Genomic DNA, 20577 nt, shown 5'->3' on the forward strand with positions numbered 1-20577 from the left:
ATTCAAATTTGAACTTTACAGTACAGATAAGAACGAAATTTTGTTACATCAGCTCATGGTAGTGCAGAATAAAAAAGAAATAAGGTGCATATATAAATAAATAGGTTACTGTACAGATAAATATATTGCAGTTTTTCATATGCATCCACTTTTATGGATGTATGTTATATAGTCTTTTTTTATTCCAGCGAGTTAATCCATTTTGGGGGGAGTTGAGGGGATAATTATGATGCGTTCAAGAGTCTTACGGCCTGAGGGAAGAAGCTGTTACAGAACTTCCTGCTTCGGAGGCTGCGGAACCTCTTTCTAGAGTCCAGCAGTGAAAACATTCCTTGGTGGGGCTGGGAGGAGTCTTTGCAGATAACAGCTTCACTATGAGAAAGAGCAGGTTTTAGCAAAGCAGGAAGGATAGGCACTGTTGTGAGGAGCCTCCTCCCCATTAGAAGCTGCGCTGGACTATAACCATTGTCAAGAGGGGTAGCCCTGTAAGCGAGCAAAGCAAGATAGCGGTCATCTGCTTTCTTGAGGAGACCTTTCACCGTCTGTACTGCATGTTCGGCTTCGGCGTTACCTTGAGGATATCTTGGACTACTGGTAACGTGACGGAACCCGTAAGACTCTGCGAGGCGGGGTTGGGGGGGGGGGGGGTTTGGTGGTAAAGGGGGTGTATATTGTAGCCCGGAAGAGTTATGGCTGCAAGGGGTTCTTGGTATTTGTTCTGTTGTGTTTATGTTGTGTTACGGTGCGGATGTTCTCCCGAAATGTGTTTGTCATTCTTGTTTGGTGTGGGTTCACAGTGTTAAAGTTGTTTATACGGTCACCCTCAGTGTGACCTGTATGGCTGTTGATCAAGTATGTCTTGCAGTCTCTTATGTGTGTCTGTAGAAGCCGCATACAACTAAAGGCAGTGCCATCACGGCACGCCCTCAATATTGTTGTCCGGGTGAAAATCAGGAGAATGGTTGCCCCGGGAGATTTTCGGAAGGGGCACTGAAATTCGGGAGTCTCCCGGAAAAATCGGGATGGTTGTCATGTATGCCTCACCTTCATGTGTTATTTAGTGCAACGCAGACAGCGGAACACACTCAAAACTAAAATGTCATGTTGTAGATTCAAATGCGTTACTGTAAAGTGTTTGAGAGTGGATTTCCCCTTAAGGGGTTTTAGTCCATGATTGATTTAGGCCAGGGTGTACTCAGCTGGGATAGATCCTACCTGCTGGCAATCCTTTTAAAGAAAAGTGGTACAGAAAATGGATGAAACCACACTTAATAAAATAAAACTACATACTATAAGTGGAGAGTTGGAATTCTACGGAGCCCCTAAAGTGACATGGATTTTTTTTAAATATAATTTATTTATTTATTTTATTTGTATTTTAATTTTTTTTAGATATGTATCTCGTGCGCACGCAAAAGTTTCTCGTGCTCACGAGATACATATCTGGTGCGCACCAGATAGTTTCGAGATACATACCTGGTGCGCACCAGATAGTTTCGAGATACATACCTGGTGCGCACCAGATAGTTTCGAGATACATACCTGGTGCGCACCAGATATGTATCTCGTGAGCACGAGAAACTTTTGCGTGCGCACGAGATACATATCTTTAAAAAATTAAATACAAATTATATACAAAAAAAATCCCCCATGTCCCTTTAGGGGCTCCGTAGAATTCCAACTCTCCACTTATAGTATGTAGTTTTATTCATGAGTGTGTGTGAAAATGCCAGTTCAGGAGATAATTTGGCTGTATTTCCAACTGGGACTTTCCCCCATGTGTGTTGTGGCAATATGTGAATGCCTGCTAAAATTTATTTACTTTGGGGGGGCGCGCAGAGCTCGCTAAACCTACATTTTTGTCTTGGTGTGTCCACAGCGGATTACACTGAGACAAACACTTTATCTTCCTGGTTGTAACGCTACGTGTTTGACATTATTTAAGACTTTATCGTGCCTGGAAAAGGACAGTTTTCCTCTTCTGTGGCATTAATGTGATTTCTCTTTCTCTTTCTTTTAGTTTATTTCGAACATGAACACACTTACAGTATAATACATCACAATTTCATATCATTTCACTTTACATCATGTCCGAAAAGGAATAGGAAGAAGCAAAGCTTATTTAATCCTACCCCTTTCCCACTTCAGAGCGTTTACAAATATATAAAATCATTTACTGACCTTTTTATGTAATAAAATAACATCTGTGAATTAGTATACACAACAGTTTGGTAATATGTAATTAATTAATTCAGTCATTATTAACATACTGAGATGAAGAATATCTTACTTTCAATAAGGTTGGAAGTATTTCTCATAATTCTTCTTCTTTGTACTTTGTAAGCACTATTATTTTGAACAACCTCTTAAACTGGATCATATCAGTACAATGTTTAACTTCTTTACTTAATCCATTCCATAATTTCATTCCACATACTGATATGCTAAAGGTTCTAAGTGTTGTACGTGCATACAAATGTTTTAAATTATTTTTTACTCTAAGGTTATATTTCTCCTCTTTAGTTGAGAAGAATTGTTGTACATTCTTGGTTAGCAGGTTATAGTTTGCTTTGTATATCATTTTAGCTGTTTGCAATTTTACCAAATCACCGAACTTTAATATTTTTGACTCAATAAATAAAGGGTTTGTATGTTCTCTATATATATCCAACATTATGTATTATTCTAACTGATCTTTTTTGTAAATTTAAATGATAAATGGGTTATACTTGTATAGCGCTTTTCTACCTTCGAGGTACTCAAAGCGCTTTGACAGTATTTCCACATTCACACACACTGATGGAGGGAGCTGCCATGCAAGGCGCTACCAGCACCCATCAGGGGCAAGGGTGAAGTGTCTTGCCCAAGGACACAACGGACGTGACTAGGATAGTAGAAGGTGGGAATTAAACCCCAGTAACCAGCAACCCTCCGATTGCTGGCACGGCCACTCTACCAACTTCGCCACGTACGCCGCCCCTATTTTAACAAATTTAAAGGACTGTTAGTCCGATGATGTGATAAAACGTCTTTCTTGTTTGGAAGATACACACACAATTGTAACTGTTATTTCTTCATGCACATAATAAATATGTACGTGTTTGGATGTATTCATTTATGTAAAATTGTCAATAAATGTAATATTGCCTGACAAAATTAAGTGATTCGACGTAATATTTTGATATTTACACATCGCATATTTACACACGCGCATTTTACTAGAATACCATTATGAGCATTACATATATCAACATCAAGTACCTACTGTACTGTTTACTTGTTGAAATACCCTTTTTAGAGCAAATATCTACCCAAATGGCCACTTTGTTGCTGCCAAAAATGTATTTCTAGTAATATTTTGATATTGACACATCCCATCTCTGCATATTCTACTAGAATACCCTTATGAGCATTACATATATATAAATCAAGTACCTACTGTACTGTTTACTTGTAGATACATAAGAAAAGAGCAAGTTGTGATTCGTTTTCTAACAGATTTCCATGTAGTTTATTTTATTACCCGTGTCAATATTTGCTATTAATCAGAGGTGTGGACTCGAGTCACATGACTTGGACTCGACTCAGACTCGAGTCATGAATTTGATGACTTTAGACTCGACTTGACAAAATGTAAAGAGACTTGCAACTCGACTTAGACTTTAACATCAATGACTTGTGACTTCACTTGGACTTGAGCCTTTTGACTTGACATGACTTGCTACTTTCCCCAAAACCCAAAGCTTAAAAAGTTATTTGGGAGCGCTCCGTATTTTTCATTTTCTACGTCTGTGTTAGGGATGTGCGTATCGATCCTGTGGTACTCACACGCTACTCATTTGGCATCACTTTTCTGAAAAAAGTGTCGATATAAACCAAAAAACGGCGTGTGGGGGGTGCAAGCATCACTTTCAGATGTTTTTGATGACTTACTTAAGTTACTATGTGCTGGGACACCCCTGTACCTGGCAGAGTATAGAGCTGGCCCAGTCACGTGACAGGAGACAGCGAATGAGCGTCGTCAACGTGCAACACACACACAGCCAGCCGACAGCGATGCAGCCAGGCATATCCAGTGTTGTCCAATTGTTGACTTAAAACAGGCTTTTTTTTTTTTTTTTTTTAGTAATGTTTACTGAATATTTTTGTTTAAATGATTATCCTAAATTCAAATAATTTCCACACAGGGGAATTTACTGTTAGTTGAAAATTGCTTGAGTATTTAAAACAAGATAAGAAAGAGATACAATTTGGAGATTCTTCATCTTTGCATTACAGTTTTATTTTTTTCCAAGAAAATCTTGAATATATGATTGAATGTGATTTTGGTTTTAATCTGTTACATGATTTCTTACATTTCGAAAACATTAGCCTATTTCATATTTCATTAATTGCTAATTATATCACAAACTTTAAAAAATAACTCCAGCTTCTTGCAATCTGGATTTGACTGTTAATTGGAAAGCCCTAATATTTAATTATTATTATATATAATATATAGTTAGTATTATATATAATATTTAATTTATTTTTCATATTTATGTTATTTATTTTAATTTTACTTTTATTATATATTGACCATAGTAAATGTGGTATAAATGGTCTGTATTCGTCTTGTGATTTGTCTTAAATAATAACAATAGTAATAATATTTTTGACTGACAAAAAATTGCCAATAAGAAATTATTGGTATCGGTATCGGTATCGATGAAAATGCAAGAAAAAGTATCGGTATCGTATCGAATCCTAAAAGTGTGGTATCGCCCATCCCTAGTCTGTGTCTATAAGCGTGTGTGCTGCTTGTCAGCTGGTGTGCTCAGTGCTGTCAGTACAACAGCCAATCAAATTAGATCTACGTTGTTTTCATCCCACAGCATTCATCCAATCAAATTGCAAATTGTCAAACAACGCGGAAATAATTATGCCAAAGTTGGTTTCGTTCGGGTATAACAACTACGACTTGGTCAACAAAAAACGAATTGCCGTATGCAAATCATGCAGTTTGAATATTACAGGCGGAGACGCAACAACTTCCAACTTCGTTCGACATTTGAAGTTGCACAAAGAAGGGTACGTTTTGAATGTAAGATAACGTTTATTGGCTAAGTAACATGACTTTTATTTGCTGTGTAGTTAAATCAGTGAGCCTGTAAACTCACTGCTAACGTCATAACCATATACATCTTATAAGGGTACGCAGCATTGAGCGCTACTGCCTACTGGCGCAGACGAGACGCGGGGCCGCCATCTTGGAATGGTGATCCGCTCCACTCAGTGCAATTCATTTGGCAGGAGCATCGAACTGTCATCGAATTTAAACCGCGTGTTTTCACAATTTTCACGCGGTTTTTTTGTCATACGTGTAGCTATGATAACGGACACATGTTTTGGCGTTTTTATTATTTATAGTTTGCTTAACAGTAATATAATATTCTTATACGCGATAAGTGACCAGACGTCCGAGATCAAAACTGGGAATATAATCCCAGAGAAAGGGGGAAAAAACGGTCAGCAATTTTTAAATTGAAGAAACAATATGATTAGGTTATATATACATGCGTATATCCTACATAAACAATGTATGAATACATTAGATATCTATATATCTTAGGGACCTATAGACCAGTGTTTTTCAACCTTTTTTGAGCCAAGGCACATTTTTTTCATTGAAAAAATCTGGAGGCACACCACCAGCAGAAATCATTAAAAAATGAAACTCAGCAGCCGATATTGACAGTAAAAAGTCGTTGTCGCAATTGTTGGGTATGACTTTAAACCATAACCAACCATGCATCAATATAGCTCTTGACTTAAAGTGCTGTCACCACTTTCTTGGCGTTTTTCTGTGTGTAGTGTTTTAGTTCTTGTCTTGCGCTCCAATTTTGGTGACTTTTCTTGTTTTGTTGGTATTTTCCTGTAGCAGTTTCATGTCTTCCTTGAGCGCTATTCCCCGCATCTGCTTTGGTTTAGCAATCAAGAATATTTAAGTTGTTGCTATCCTTCTTTTGTGGGGACATTGTTGATTGTCATGTCATGTTCGGATGTACTTTGTGGACAACATCTTTGCTCAACACGCTGTAAGTCTTTGCTGTCGTCCAGCATTCTGTTTTTGTTTACTTTGTAGCCAGTTCAGTTTTAGTTTTGTTCCCTAAGCTTCAATGCCTTTTTTAGGGGCACTCACCTTTTGTTTATTTTTGGTTTTAGCATTAGATACCTTTTCACCTGCATGCTGCCTCGCACTGTCATCTGCATATTGTGATCACGACAAACCATGTTCCGACATCTACAAAGCAATTATCTACCTGCTGCCACCTACTGATATTGAAGAGTATAACATTGTTACGGTGCCGAGCCCTAGACAGCATTATTTGCAGACTATAATTATTTATAATTAAAAAATATTTTTACCCCAAATAGGTGAAATTACATAATCTCCCACGGCACACCAGACTGTATCTCACGGCACACTAGTGTGCCGCGGCACAGTGGTTGAAAAACACTGCTATAGACGGTAACTCTGTTGCTGCAGCAGCAGAGAGTTTATTCTGTCTTGACACTTTGTATTGATATTTTCTATTACATTCTTCCCTTAAATGATAATGTTTACAGTCATTGTTATGTATGTATTTTTTATGTATGTCGCTTTCGATAAAAGCGTCTGCCAAATACTTAAAAATATATATAAACACCTGAAAGTCTTTATATCAGCTAAAACTACCAATCTGTTTCACTGGATTCAGAATAAAACCAAATTCTGTCTTACTCAACAATGTTAGTATTTGAATATTGTTACTTGAAGACTTATTCCTGGTTACAATTATACTGTTAAGAAATTATTGTCTTATACTTTGCCTAAAATGAGAATGCATCATAATCAGTGGCGGCTGGTGAATTTTGTTTTAGGTGGGGCTGAAAGTTTGTAAACCAAATCCCTGTAGGGGGGTCATCCTCCCCCGGAAGATTTCTTTGTGATTTTCACATACAAATATTGAAGATATTTGCTCCTTCTCAACTCTGTGGTAATATTATTTTCATAAAATACAACCAATAGTATGTTAATGTTTGTTTTTGCAAATGTGTTTATTCTGTAAAGGAATGAATTAAATGTTTAAAAATTTTTAAACTATTAAAATGACTGGTTAATAGTGCTATTATGAATTGCAATGTCAGCACAATTTTTTTTCCTGCAATTTCAAATGCACTTGTTTTAATAAATAAATACAGCATTTTAAAAGCATACACAATCTGTGTAAAAATATTAGTCTGTGGTTAAAAGGACTTGAAAGGACTCGAAACTCAAAATGCAGGACTTGGGACTTGACTTGAGACTTTCTAGTCTTGACTTTGGACTTGACTCGGGACTTGCCTGTCTTGACTCGGGACTTGACTCGAGACTTGAGGGCAAAGACTTGAGACTTACTTGTGACTTGCAAAGCAATGACTTGGTCCCACCTCTGACTAATAGTACTAACCTTTAACAGTTAATTTGACTAATTTTCATTAATTACTAGTTTCTAGGTAACGGTTTTTATATTGTTTTACTTTCTTTTTTATTCAAGAAAACGTTTTTAATTTATCTTATTTTATTTTATTAATTTTTAAAAAAAAGGACCTTATCTTCACCATACCTGGTTGTCCAAATTAGGCATAATAATGTGTTAATTCCACAACTGTATATATCGGTATCGGTTGATATCGGTATCGGTAATTAAAGAGTTGGACAATATCGGATATCGGCAAAAAGCCATTATCGGACATCCCTATATAAGATTATTAATGTATTATATTTAACAAGGTCATCAAATTTGAGCAACTTTGATTGCATAAACAGATTATGAGTATGTTCTAAATAACCAGCGTTATTTTCCCAGAATGTTATTTCAACAATAAAATACAAATACTCACATACAAAACATATTTCATTAACATTAACATTTATTTTTCAAAATGTCTATGAGTGTCTATTTTTTTCTTTGAAATTAAAAAGTCTACACTTACTCAACAGTTAAACAGAAAGCCCATTCCAGAATAATTGGGAGATCAGACAATCAAAAAATAATTGGTTTATCAACTCTTTTTCAATTTGAAAAAATGAACATATACAAGGGTAAGAATTTGTGAATAGTTTTGATGCGAAATAACCTTGTCCACACTCCAGTCTAGTTAGTAGCGGTATTGCACCTCAAGTTGACTTGCCAACCGCCAATAAGCCCCGTAGAAGAAGAACCGCATTCAAAATGCCATAATGGTAGGGGGCAGTAATGAGTAAAGGATGCCAACTACCACATAACGGGAAAAGGAGCAGGCGAAGAAGAACATCAGCTAAATAACCCACGGTGTGGTAAACCTAATGACGCGACTTTTCTACACATTTTTTCAGCCACCCTCTTTAGAACGGCGGTAAGATGGGGCACATTTTATCAAATGTTTACTATAAATGTTGTTTATTCATGTCAGGAAGGCAGCTGTGTGGCGTTTGGGAGGTTCCCGTGTCGTGCGAGATTGTGTATCCCTGAGCAAATATGTATCACCTGCTACAGGGGCGCTAATGACTCCACAGGGGGCGGAGTTACGTTCAACCACACTTCGCTGTTTAGACCAGACCTGGGCAAATTAAGGCCCGGGGCCACATGCGGCCCGTTGAGCTTTTCAATCTGGCCCTTGCGTACATTCCTTAATAATTTTTTTAGATCTTTAAAATGGTAAGTGTAGCTGCCATTATGATGTTCAGTGGTGTTTTCTAATGACCGTAAGTCTTCAACTATACAAAGTATTTCAATGGTTGGAATCTGCGCTTATGCATGATATACTAGTTACGTTGGTAATCTAATTAGTTACTATGGTCATCTAATTAGTTACTATGGTCATCTACGTCACAGCAGCTCAGACGAGGCACCAAGCAGTGTGGGCGGAAAGCATTTCCACAGACGCGGAAGGAGCTTTTCACAACAAAGTTCTAAAGCTTAGTGATATATAGAATAGAATAGAAAGTACTTTATTGATCCCTGGGGGGAATTCAGCAAATATCAGATTGTAGGTGGGTTTTTTTTGTACCCTTCGCGTTCATATTTCACTGTTTGTTGCATTTTTGTTGCGTTTCACTTGATTGTAAAATATGTCGAAATATTTTGTCAATATTCGAATTCGAATCACGATTCTCATGTTCTGCGATACAGAATCGATTCTCATTTTTAAAAAATCGATTTTTTATTTATTTATTTTTTATTTTTTTATTATATTGTTTTTTTTTACTTTTTTTTTTATATTAATCAATCCAACAAAACAATACACAGCAATACCATAACAATACAATCCAATTCCAAAACCAAACCTGACCCAGCAACACTCAGAACTGCAATAAACAGAGCAATTGAGAGGAGACACAAACACGACACAGAACAAACCAAAAGTAGTGAAACAAAAATGAATATGATCAACAACAGTATCAATATTAGTTACAATTTCAACATAGCAGTGATTAAAAATCCCTCATTGACATTATCATTAGATATTTATTAAAAAAAAAAAAAAAGAACAATAGTGTCACAGTGGCTTACACTTGCATCGCATCTCATAAGCTTGACAACACACTGTGTCCAATATTTTCACAAAAATAAAATAAGTCATATTTTTGGTTCATTTAATAGTTAAAACAAATTTACATTATTGCAATCCGTTGATAAAACATTGTCCTTTACAATTATGAAAGCTTTTTACAAAAATCTACTCCTCTGCTTGCATGTCAGCAGACTGGGGTAGATCCTGCTGAAATCCTATATATTGAATGAATAGAGAATCGTTTTGAATCGGGAAAATATCGTTTTTGAATCGAGAATCGCGTTGAATCTGAAAAAATCGATTTTGAATCGAAGCGTGACCCCAAGAATCGATATTGAATCGAATCGTGGGACACCCAAAGATTTGCAGCCCAAATATTCAGTGTTTTATCGTTCATAGAAAAATGTAAAATTCCATTACGTTTTTTAAGGCGGTCTGTCATAACGTTTTTAGCATTCAATCAGACATTATTGTGAGGTTTTGTATTCGTGTTTCTAAAAATAGATATACCGGCCCCCAGACACATTTTTTTCTCTACATGTGGCCCCCGAGTCAAAATAATTGCCCAGGCCTGGTTTAGACACTGATTAACAATACAATAACGTCTGTTGCTGGGAATGTAACCTGTGACATTTCTACATCAATACATGTGTCTGATAATCTGTATATTACCTGTTTAATTGGGTTTTAATATGTTCCCAGTATTGGTAAATAGTACTGTATTAAATGATGGGGGAATATAATCAGGATGACATCATTACAGGGTGTTTTGTTCTCAGGGATACAACATCGCGCATGACATCGGCGGTGAATCAAAGTAAACAAACACCTATTGTTTGTGGCTGGTAACAAGTTGGAACGAGTTAAAGTTTGTACAAGTAACTACAGCTGCACGACTCTACTACTGCAGTTAACGGCTGAGCTTGCTGGGTGGAGGTGGGAGCCGCTATCCGGAGCTTCCATCACCGCTGGCTGATGCGGCACCTCGGGTGGTTCTTGCGCGCTTGCGCCTTGGTGCTGCTCTTCCTCATGTTTGTCACCAAGTTTATCAGCAACAAAGCTGTCAACGGTAAGTTCTATTATTTATCTATGTTTTTTTACCAGGGCCAGCCCTAAGCTTTTTTTTTTTTACCCCGAAACAATATTTTGCGTGTGGCCCGATTTTGATCTTTAAAAACTACTAGACTAGAATACCATGGGGTTCCTTACTTCTTTTTTCTTTTTTACCTCTGGGCCCAATTTTTCCAGTAAGGCCCACTCAAATATTAACACTGAATTAGTAATTTTTTAACATATTCAATAATTATCTAACCAACTTAGTTTTTTTACAGGCTAAACCACAGGTGTCAAACTCAGATGTGGCGCGCCACTTCATTTTATTTGGTCCTCAAAAGCCTGGAAATAATATGTATCCATAAAGTGTTGTAACCTTTCTTACTAAATGTATTCTTTCTTTCTGTGTTTGGAGAAAAAAAAGATGTACTCCATGTAATCACAAATTCTGTTAACTTAAATATTGTCTAATTATGCAAAAATATATTCTCAAACATTCAAACCATGTTTTAAATATAAATAAATTATACTATTATTATCCATCAAATTGTGCAATGTAAAAGTAGCAATAGCTTTCATGGTAAAATTATGAAATTTACTGTGGTTTTTACAGCATTTTTCTCTAAATGAAAAACAGTACTTTTTTTACTGTAATAAGCTATGGTGCTGTTTTGTCATTTACAGCAATACACCGAAAAATCTACAGTTGTTGATTTGCGGTAAACAACAACAACAAACAAACTGGCAGCTCAGGTGCCCAAATTGTACTGTAAAATTGCAGGTTTTTTAATTTACAGTAAAAAAAAACATGTACATTTTACAGTAAAATTCTGGCAACTGAGCTGCCTTTTTTTACCATTAAAACAGCAGTACTGTTTTTCCATTTAAAGTAATGTACACACAATTTTGAGGTGAAATTATTGCAACTTACCATATTTTTTTTTACATTTTAGTTTAAAATAATCTACTAATAAAATGCATAAAAAAATAGTGTAATAATAGTATTCACTGTTAGAAGCAGTTTTCCGGGGCCAAACATAACTACGATGTGGCCCTCAGTGAAACAATTTTGACACCTCTGGACTAAACCTTGTCCAATGATATGAAAGCATGTGTTAATAGCTGCGTTTCTATTACCCCATCATTAAGTGAATATATAATGTAGTAGTAGATGAGAATAAATCTAAAGGTAAAATATGGTCTAGAAATAAAACCCAAATGCAGGAAATATAATCTTCAGGGTACCCCCTTAGATTGCCCTTGACTCTCCCTCATTAGTACTTTTGTTGCGAAGCAGAAAGTGTTGGTTTTTAATACCTGTTAATGTAAAAATTGTGCTAAGGTTTTTAGATTTATGCTTTATTTTTAAAACATTTTAATACACCAAACCTTTAGCATATAAAAAAAAAAAGTGGACTGTTAAAAAATCATGCACATTGTCTGGCGAAGATGTTAGATAATATAACACGTGACAGTTCCACCTCAATGAAAGCTTTTGTTATTCTGGAAAATATTTATGTTGCTCAAGGTAATATTATTTACATGGTGCTGTGATACCCATGATTTCAGCCTTTCTAAGCTCCTCTTGGACCACCAATTTTGGACTCCGGTATTGGTCTAATCCTAGTTACCTGCGCCCCCCTAGTGTTTGTAGCCCTAAACAACCGCATAGAGTGTTCATGCCAGGTGCTGGCCCTGGTTTTTACTACGACAGGCCTGCTAATCAGTAGAGTTGGGAATCTCTGGGCACCTCACAATTTGATTACGATTCAGAAGCTACGATTAGATAAAAAATCGATTATTGACACAGTTTTACATTTCTTTTTGTTTCACTAAATAAGCGTTTATCACATGCAACTTTAAAAAACATTTAATTTCGAATAAGAAACAGTTAAATTGATTCCCACATTTATTAAATTAATGAAAATGTGTGCAAAACTGAACCATAAGTACCTGATAGTAAAGTAGGTGGTCGCATCTCTCGGTGAGGTGGCTCGCTGCAGTCAGCCAAAATTTAGAAATGTCCGCATTACTTTAGTTACAATAAATAAATCTATTATCTATTATTGGCGCTTACTAATCGATTCTATAATCGTCCATGTCTGAATTGGGATGCATCTAAAAATTAATTCTTTTCCCCAGCCCTACTAATCAGTATGTTTTGCCTCTACAGATTTTGGAGAGGTGGCTGGTGTTCAGAACTGGACAGTGGCAAAGCTTCCAATGCCCACTTCTGTAAAAACTCTTGCACAGCAACAAGATCAGGTAGCAGTTGGTTATTTCAAAAACGCTCATATGAAGAATAATTCATGATTTATTGTGTGTGGGGTCAGTCCTCAGCTTCCCCTACGACGGCTGAGTGGGAAGGCGTTTTGGCAGAGCGAATCCAGCTGCTCTCAACTGTTTGTAAGAACAGTCAACTCAGGAATACGACTCACGTCCCAATCAGCAAGTTCGTCCTGGACCGCATCTTTGTTTGTGACAAGCACAACATCTTGTTCTGCCAGACACCCAAAGTGGGCAACACGCAATGGAAGAAGGTCCTCATTGCTCTCAACGGTACGTAGAAGACTGCTAAGTTTGTGGAATAGAACTTTATTGTAATTGCGCATAAAAAAGTGAAACCATTTGTTTTCAGTAAAATCCGTTCAAGAACAGACAGGGTATACAGGGTGAGACAGAACAGGAAGACTGATGGGTCGCCACCAAGCGGCGCCCCTTAAAACGGTAGAAAGGAAAGTTAAACTTGAGGAGGAGAAATTAGGAAAAAACAACTCCCAATAGGTTTGGGAGTTGGGGGTGACACAGTTTGAGACCAGCAAAAAACTCAATCAACATAAGCACATATAAACACATATTACGACATGCAAACTTGAGACACTGCAAAGCGATGAAGGTGTGTTACGTGGGGCTGGGGTATGTGTGTGTGTGGCACGTGTATTTTGCAGAGATGCCTGTGTGTTTACATAAGTTTGAAGAGACACATGTCTCTCGACCTTGGTGTTATTGCAGAGTGTTTTCGACCTCGCCGTTCCAGCGGGAAGACGAAATCCAGCTTAGAATGTTTGTGTTTGAGCGATTAAAAAGAAATGTAAACGTTTCACTCTAATTGTCCATTTCTGGTCTTCAAATTGATCAGAACTTGGCCCAGCAGAGCAGACAGCTACTCCAAGATGTTTTTCAGTTTGCAATTTAGGTCAGAAACCGCTACATTCTGAGTGCCCACAGCTCTACCCAACCCGTCAGTCATTTGTGGCAGCTTTAGGCTACATTGAATTGGCTGCCAGCATCTTCAGAATTTGTCGATACAGCAAAGCACTGCTTACGCCAATCAGCAGTTGTCCTGTAATGATGGTCCCCAATAGGTAGGTGTCCTAAATGTCCTCGACTAAAAGAATCGCCAGGCACACAACTCTCCACATCTTCCAGAGTCCATCGTGTATACAGCAACAAATGTTCCATCAGGACAGAGAGGTTTCCCTGGACCTGAGCTTATCGTCGAAGATTTCTTCAATTTTGTTAAGAGGCAAGTTAGTCAATTCCATTGTTTAGATGTTGGAGAGCAGTGCAAAAAGAAGCTCCAAGAAAGTTAAGACAAGACAGGACAAAGAAGCAAAAGCAGGAGAAATAAGGTACAGGTAGAGAGAAGGGAAGCGTCCGCCTTCGTTGAGAGCTATCGTGTCCTTGTTGTCGGCAGGAACCTTCTCCAGTGTAGAGGAGATCCCGGAGAATCTCGTCCATGACCATGAGAAGAACGGCCTGCCCCGCCTCTCGTCGTTCAAGCCACAAGAAATTGCACTCAGGTAAGTCAGTCAGATGGCATGCAACTAACAACTGTTTTAATAGTTGACTAATCATAGACTATTTTACCTGTTAGTTCACTAAACGAACGATGAAATACATCTGTTCAGTGCCTCTTATATAGCCTTGGGATTTTGAATTCAGCTTGATATATTTTTCGGCATTTGATACTGTAATTCGAACTCATAATAAAGTAGTGCTGTCCCTATACAACTACCATTTTTGGAGCCTTGAGTATTGGCCGATACCAATATTAAACCAAAATGATATCAGCACAAATCGTAGTACATACTTTTTATCATAAATATTTTAAAGCCTGATCAAGTGAAATTAGTCAGAGAACAATGGTTGATATGAAAAACACTAACCTTTATAACAGACTTATGTTGTCTTTAAAATGAAGTGGAGTGGTAATTTGTTTTATTGTGTCACCTGGTGGTCACAATAGGTAATTAAGTTAAGCTCATTATGCAGTAAATTGAATGATGCGGACATGTTTGTTATTGGATACTTCCTAATACGCTTCTGCCTTGGACACTTTGTGTCTGTGAGTAATATGCAACTATAACTATTTAATACTTGTTGATATTGACTAATGTGTTTTAGGCTGCAATATGTTTCAATTATGGACACTTATTAGTAGGAATGTAACGGTATCACAATCTCACTGTTTGATATTATCATGGTATTAAGGCCATGGTACAATATTATTGTAGTATATGCCCCAAAAAAGACTTAAAAATGTTATAGTGTGTAACATTAACTGGCAGGAATGTTTAGGATAAACACACTTACTGTAATTGAACACAAACATAATGCTCAAACCACCTTATCATATTTATTACTACAAACATGTATTTTTAAGTGCAAATAATTTTGCAGGACTGTCCACGGTTACAAGCAACTCTTAAAAAAACCAACAACTTACAATTGAGTGTTTTTAATGTGACAATGGAAACATTGTGTGTAACAAGTGTAAAACAATAATGTTCACTTTAGTGTCTTTTAACTTTTACTTTCTGAAAAACAGAACTACAGTGACCGCAAGAGCGCTGCAGTGGGAAAAAAAAGACAACTTTTCTCATGCAGTGCAAACGGGCTGGTGCTTGAGCAGTGTTTATTACTATTGACTTCACTATTTTTTTTTTAAATACAAAATATTGGTATGTGTATATACACTACCGTTCAAAAGTTTGGGGTCACATTGAAATGTCCTTATTTTTGAAGGAAAAGCACTGTACTTTTCAATGAAGATAACTTTAAACTAGTCTTAACTTTAAAGAAATACACTATACATTGCTAATGTGGTAAATGACTATTCTAGCTGCAAATGTCTGGTTTTTGGTGCAATATCTACATAGGTGTATAGAGGCCCATTTCCAGCAACTATCACTCCAGTGTTCTAATGGTACAATATGTTTGCTCATTGGCTCAGAAGGCTAATTGATGATTAGAAAACCCTTGTGCAATCATGTTCACACATCTGAAAACAGTTTAGCTCGTTACAGAAGCTACAAAACTGACCTTCCTGTGAGCAGATTGAGTTTCTGGAGCATCACATTTGTGGGGTCAATTAAACGCTCAAAATGGCCAGAAAAAGAGGACTTTCATCTGAAACTCGACAGTCTATTCTTGTTCTTAGAAATGAAGGCTATTCCACAAAATTGTTTGGGTGACCCCAAACTTTTGAACGGTAGTGTATGTATCTGCTGATGTAGTTGAGTTATAGTTTAAGAAGGGGGAAAAAACGATACCGATAAAAAGAGACCCATACCTATATACATCAAAATGGCAAAAATAATAGGTTGATCACTATTATCAATGCGCTGAAGTGCTGAGAAACTTGCACAACCCTCTTTGCACCTTGTTTGAAAGCGGGTGATGAAAAAAACCAAATGGACATGGCAAAGTTATTGAGTTCATTTTCATTTATCGTTTGATTAATTAGTTTATTGACTATCAACCTCGACCAGCGGTGTCAAACTCATTTTAGCTCAGGGGCCGAATGGAGGAAAATATGTGCACACTTGGGCCGGACTATTAAAATCATGGCATTAAAACTTCAGATTGTTTTCTTTGTCTTACTTTGGCCAAAAATAGAACAAACACATTCTGAAAATATTACAATAAAAATATAGAAAAAAAATACCTGCAGCAGTAAAGTTTAGATCCATGAAGGAAAGAAGAAAGTGAATGAATGTTTATAACATAATACATTTACATATGCATAAAAATGTTATCTTTTGTGTTATATTTTCAATGAATTAAGTAATGTTTATGAAAACCTTTTTCCAAAACACAATATAGAATGTGAGATATAACAGGATAATGCATACATTTATCATTTGTTTTCAAAACAAAAAAGCGGGACCCCAAAAATTGACTGTGGGACCCCATTTTTATGACTTTATGACACTGATGGAGTATTGGTGCATGCAAAACAGCAGCAGGTGGCTGTGGCTTGCGGGCCGGTTCTAATACTAACCAAATATCATCCCAGGGACCATAGTTAATTAATTCGCGGGCCGGATCTGGCCTTGACTTTGACACATAGGAACTAGGCCTACGAGCGACCACAACTCTCGTTGGCTAGCTCCTTAGATTCCTGTGTAGTAGAAGTGAACAATGAAGACTGAAGGGACATCCAGATCTTTGTTGGAGCTGGAACTACCGTATTTTTTGGATTATAAATCGCTCCGGAGTATAAATCGCACCAGCCGAAAATGCATAATAATGAAGGAAAAAAAACATATAAATCGCACTAGAGTATAAGTCGCATTTTTTGGGGAAATTTATTTGATCAAATCCAACACCACGAATAGACATTTGTAAGGCAATTTAAAATAAAGAATAATGAACAACAGGCTCAATATGTGTACGTTATATGTCTCATAAATAACCAACTGAGAACGTGCCTGGTATGTTAACGTAACATATTATGGTAAGAGTCATTCAAATAACTATAACATATAGAACATGCTATACGTTTACCAAACAATCTGTCACTCCTAATCTACACGTTTACCAAACAATCTGTCACTCCTAATCGCTAAATCCCATGAAATCTTCCTCGGTGTCGCTTGTAAACAACTCTGCCAACTCCAAAGGTAGACAATGCGCCGCTTCCTCTTCTATTGGTACGTCGCTCACGTCAGAGTCATCGTCAGTTGCAGTTCCAATTATTCTGATATATGCCACGTAAATGAGATAAATAATATTATTTGATATTTTACGGTAATGTGTTAATAATTTCACACATAAGTCTCTCCACAGTATAAATCGCACCCCCGGCCACACTTTGAAAATACTGCGACTAATAATCCGAAAAATACAGTAATCGGTGTAAGACATACGTCACTTTTATCGTACATATTCCGCTGAAAGCATTTGATTTAGAAAGTCAGGTTAGGGTTTTCTGGAAGTTCACATCAATCTCCGCCTGAGGGTTTGGAGGGCCAGTAGCATGGCGGAATTGCTCACGACCCAATAGCAGTTAGCACAGAGGGACGTTGCAGGGATTGGACAAAGTTGCAAGGCTGCAAATGATTGGTTACATTTGTTAGAACTCTGACAGAATGTATAGAATCTGAGTATTTACACAGAATGCTAATGCGAGGACTTTTCCAGATTTTGTCCTGTTGGTTTGCAGTTCTGTCAAAAGGAGACCGAATGAAAAAAATGTTGCTTTTGGGCTTGATGTGTTTTTCATTCTTCAGACAATTTACATATGAAGTTGTTCTGCTCAACAGATTGAACACTTACTTTAAGTTTTTCATCGTGAGAGATCCATTCGAGCGCCTGATCTCTGCATTTAAGGACAAGTTCATCAAGAACCCCCGTTTTGAGCCGTGGTACAAGCACAACATCGCTCCCGCCATCATCCGCAAATACCGCAAAAGCCACCGCGACAGCGGTCTTTCCGCGTCCGGCTTGCACTTTGAGGACTTTGTGCGTTACCTGGGGGACGCCGAGGGCCGGCGCCACTTGGACCGTCAGTTTGGCGAGCACATTATCCACTGGGTGACGTTTGCCGAGTTGTGCGCGCCGTGTGACATCCGCTATGATGTCATAGGCCACCACGAGACACTGGAGCGAGACGCCGCCCACATCCTGAGGAGAGCCGGCATCGATCAGCTGGTGTCCTACCCGGCCATCCCTCCTGGCATCACACGCTACAACAAGACCAAGGTAGAACGCTACTTCTCAGGAATCAGCAAGCGGGACATCAGGCGCCTCTATGAGCGCTATGAGGGGGACTTTCACTTATTTGGATACCCCACACCTGACTTTCTACTCAACTGACATTCTGCAGGAAGTAAGCATTGACAACAACAACCCTATTTATGAGAACATTCTATTCAATGTGAAAGAGCATGTTCCTTTGCACTCCAATTTGGATTAGTTTTATAGAGTATAACTCAGAAATAACACGTTTATATTTTCTCTACACTTGCCTAAGGTCCGTGATGGTTCCTGAGAGAGGCGTTAAATAGAAGCGCCTCAAAGGTGCGATGATGCCTTCGTCCTTCGTCATTGTACTTTTTCCAAGATGGAAGTTCTGTTACTCCTACTGTTACTCCCACCAATGGACAAATGTCTTCACTACTGCTTATGCCATTTTTTTTATGTAGCTGTTAGTCACACGGAGCCTTGGTACGGTGTTTTAGACCGATTACAAAGTATAACACGTACATGTTCTTTAACCTGCAATACCGTTTTTGTTATTTATATCAAGCTAATGACAAACTACTGTAGAGGACCTCACATTTAAAAATGGGACCCGTTTCCCTCCCTGCTTGGCACTCAGCATCAAGGGTTGGAGTTGGGGGTTAAATCACCAAAATGGTTCCCGGGCGCGGCGCCGCTGCTGCCCACTGCTCCCCAAGGGGATGGGTCAAATGCAGAGGACAAATTTCACCACATCTAGTGTGTGCGTGACAATCATTGGTACTTTAATCTTTAATCTTTAATTTCTGCAAATATTTTGCTGTCTTTTCATGGGACAACACTGAAGAAATGACACTTTGATATAACGTCAAGTAGTCGATGTACAGTATAACTGTACATGTACCGTTCAAATCGCTGGCTACATAAGTGAGTACACAGATAAAGTGTCATTTCTTCAGTGTTAATAAAAAATAATCGCAGAAATGTGAAGCGTGAACTCTCTTTTTGCGAGGAACTTTTACACTAGTCGTTGCTGCACTAGAGTAACCCTAATGAGAATAATAATAAAGTCTATCACTTTAAAGTAAGATATGTAGCTTTTGCATCGTTATGTGTGAGTTAAGAAAAAGAAATGCTGATCAATGTTGGCGACTTGCCCGGTCAAAGCTGCTCAAATGTCGCAACCATCATCAAGGATAAATGTATTTGAGCATGTGAAAGGTTCTACTGCTATGAAAGGCACAGTGATAACAGCAGCACAGTAGTCATAGTAGTCTCTTCCAGTGTGCAGGACAACTACAGGGATAAAAGTAAGGCGTTGTTCATTAAAATATTTTTTCTAATGTCTTCCATGTGTTCTGTGTACAGTGTAAGTCGGTGTTTCTTAACCACTGAGTCGTAATACACTCTTCCACCACTTGTGGCAGTAATGACAATATCAAACAGAAGAAGTCTGGAGCTAAAGTCAGACAAGTTATGTAAGCGCAAAAATTATGACTAAAGTGATCAAGCTGTATTTTCATTTGCGCTTTAATTTTATTGACAGTTTAGTTAAACATTCATTATTTATTTGGTTTATTTTAGCACAACATAATTGTAAATGTATATTTTGTCAGTTATTTATGAATCCCTCATTATGCAGTATAATTGACTAGCAATATTTTTCTAATCAGGCTGCCCCAAGCCAAAGGCTTAAGTGTTAAAAAAATATATTTTTGATTAACACATGGTTTGATAACTTTTGACAAAGTTGTAAACTGTAAGTAGGTAGTGTTTCTTAACCTTCATATCTATTTCCTAGCTGTGGTCTGCTGCAGCGGCATCAAGTTGTAATACACTTTTCCAGCACTTGTGGCAGTAACAATGTCAAACAGAAGAAGTCTGGAGCTAAAGTCATAGAGAAGGTTTGTAAGCGCAAAAATTATGACTAAAGTGGTGAAGAGGTATTTTCATTTGCACTTAATTTTATTGACCATTTAGTTAAGAAACATATTCATT

At 37.5% G+C, this 20577-nt stretch overlaps 1 protein-coding gene across 7 annotated transcripts; it reads left to right on the top strand.

The window, feature by feature from the left end:
- Nucleotides 1–408: 408 nt before the first annotated feature.
- Nucleotides 409–19926, top strand: chst10 (carbohydrate sulfotransferase 10). 7 transcript variants are annotated; one of them, XM_062060426.1, is made up of 7 exons: nt 8056–8400; nt 10469–10627; nt 12785–12876; nt 12945–13170; nt 14309–14414; nt 18162–18403; nt 18485–19926. In XM_062060426.1, exons 2-7 carry the CDS (start codon nt 10534–10536, stop codon nt 18712–18714), a joined length of 990 nt encoding a protein of 329 aa, XP_061916410.1. In that variant the 5' UTR covers nt 8056–8400; nt 10469–10533; the 3' UTR covers nt 18715–19926. The 7 variants fall into 7 exon arrangements, with proteins under 7 accessions (XP_061916362.1, XP_061916371.1, XP_061916377.1 ...); XM_062060417.1 differs by having other exon boundaries at nt 8057–8400; nt 18162–18727; nt 18872–19926; XM_062060378.1 differs by lacking the exon at nt 8056–8400 and adding an exon at nt 409–611 and having other exon boundaries at nt 18162–19926.
- The last annotated feature ends 651 nt before the right edge of the window (nt 19927–20577 follow it).

This window comes from Entelurus aequoreus, linkage group LG01, assembly GCF_033978785.1.
Source record: "Entelurus aequoreus isolate RoL-2023_Sb linkage group LG01, RoL_Eaeq_v1.1, whole genome shotgun sequence".
NCBI lineage: Eukaryota > Metazoa > Chordata > Actinopteri > Syngnathiformes > Syngnathidae > Entelurus > Entelurus aequoreus.

What these genes read in the sequence shown, in the direction of transcription:
- chst10 (XM_062060378.1), top strand. Translation starts at nt 10,534, where the DNA reads ATGCGGCACCTCGGGTGGTTCTTGCGCGCTTGCGCCTTGGTGCTGCTC. An exon ending in CAGCAACAAAGCTGTCAACG is followed by an intron (nt 10,628 to 12,784) that starts GTAAGTTCTATT and finishes TTGCCTCTACAG; the next exon opens with ATTTTGGAGAGGTGGCTGGT. An exon ending in CCACAAGAAATTGCACTCAG is followed by an intron (nt 14,415 to 18,161) that starts GTAAGTCAGTCA and finishes TCTGCTCAACAG; the next exon opens with ATTGAACACTTACTTTAAGT.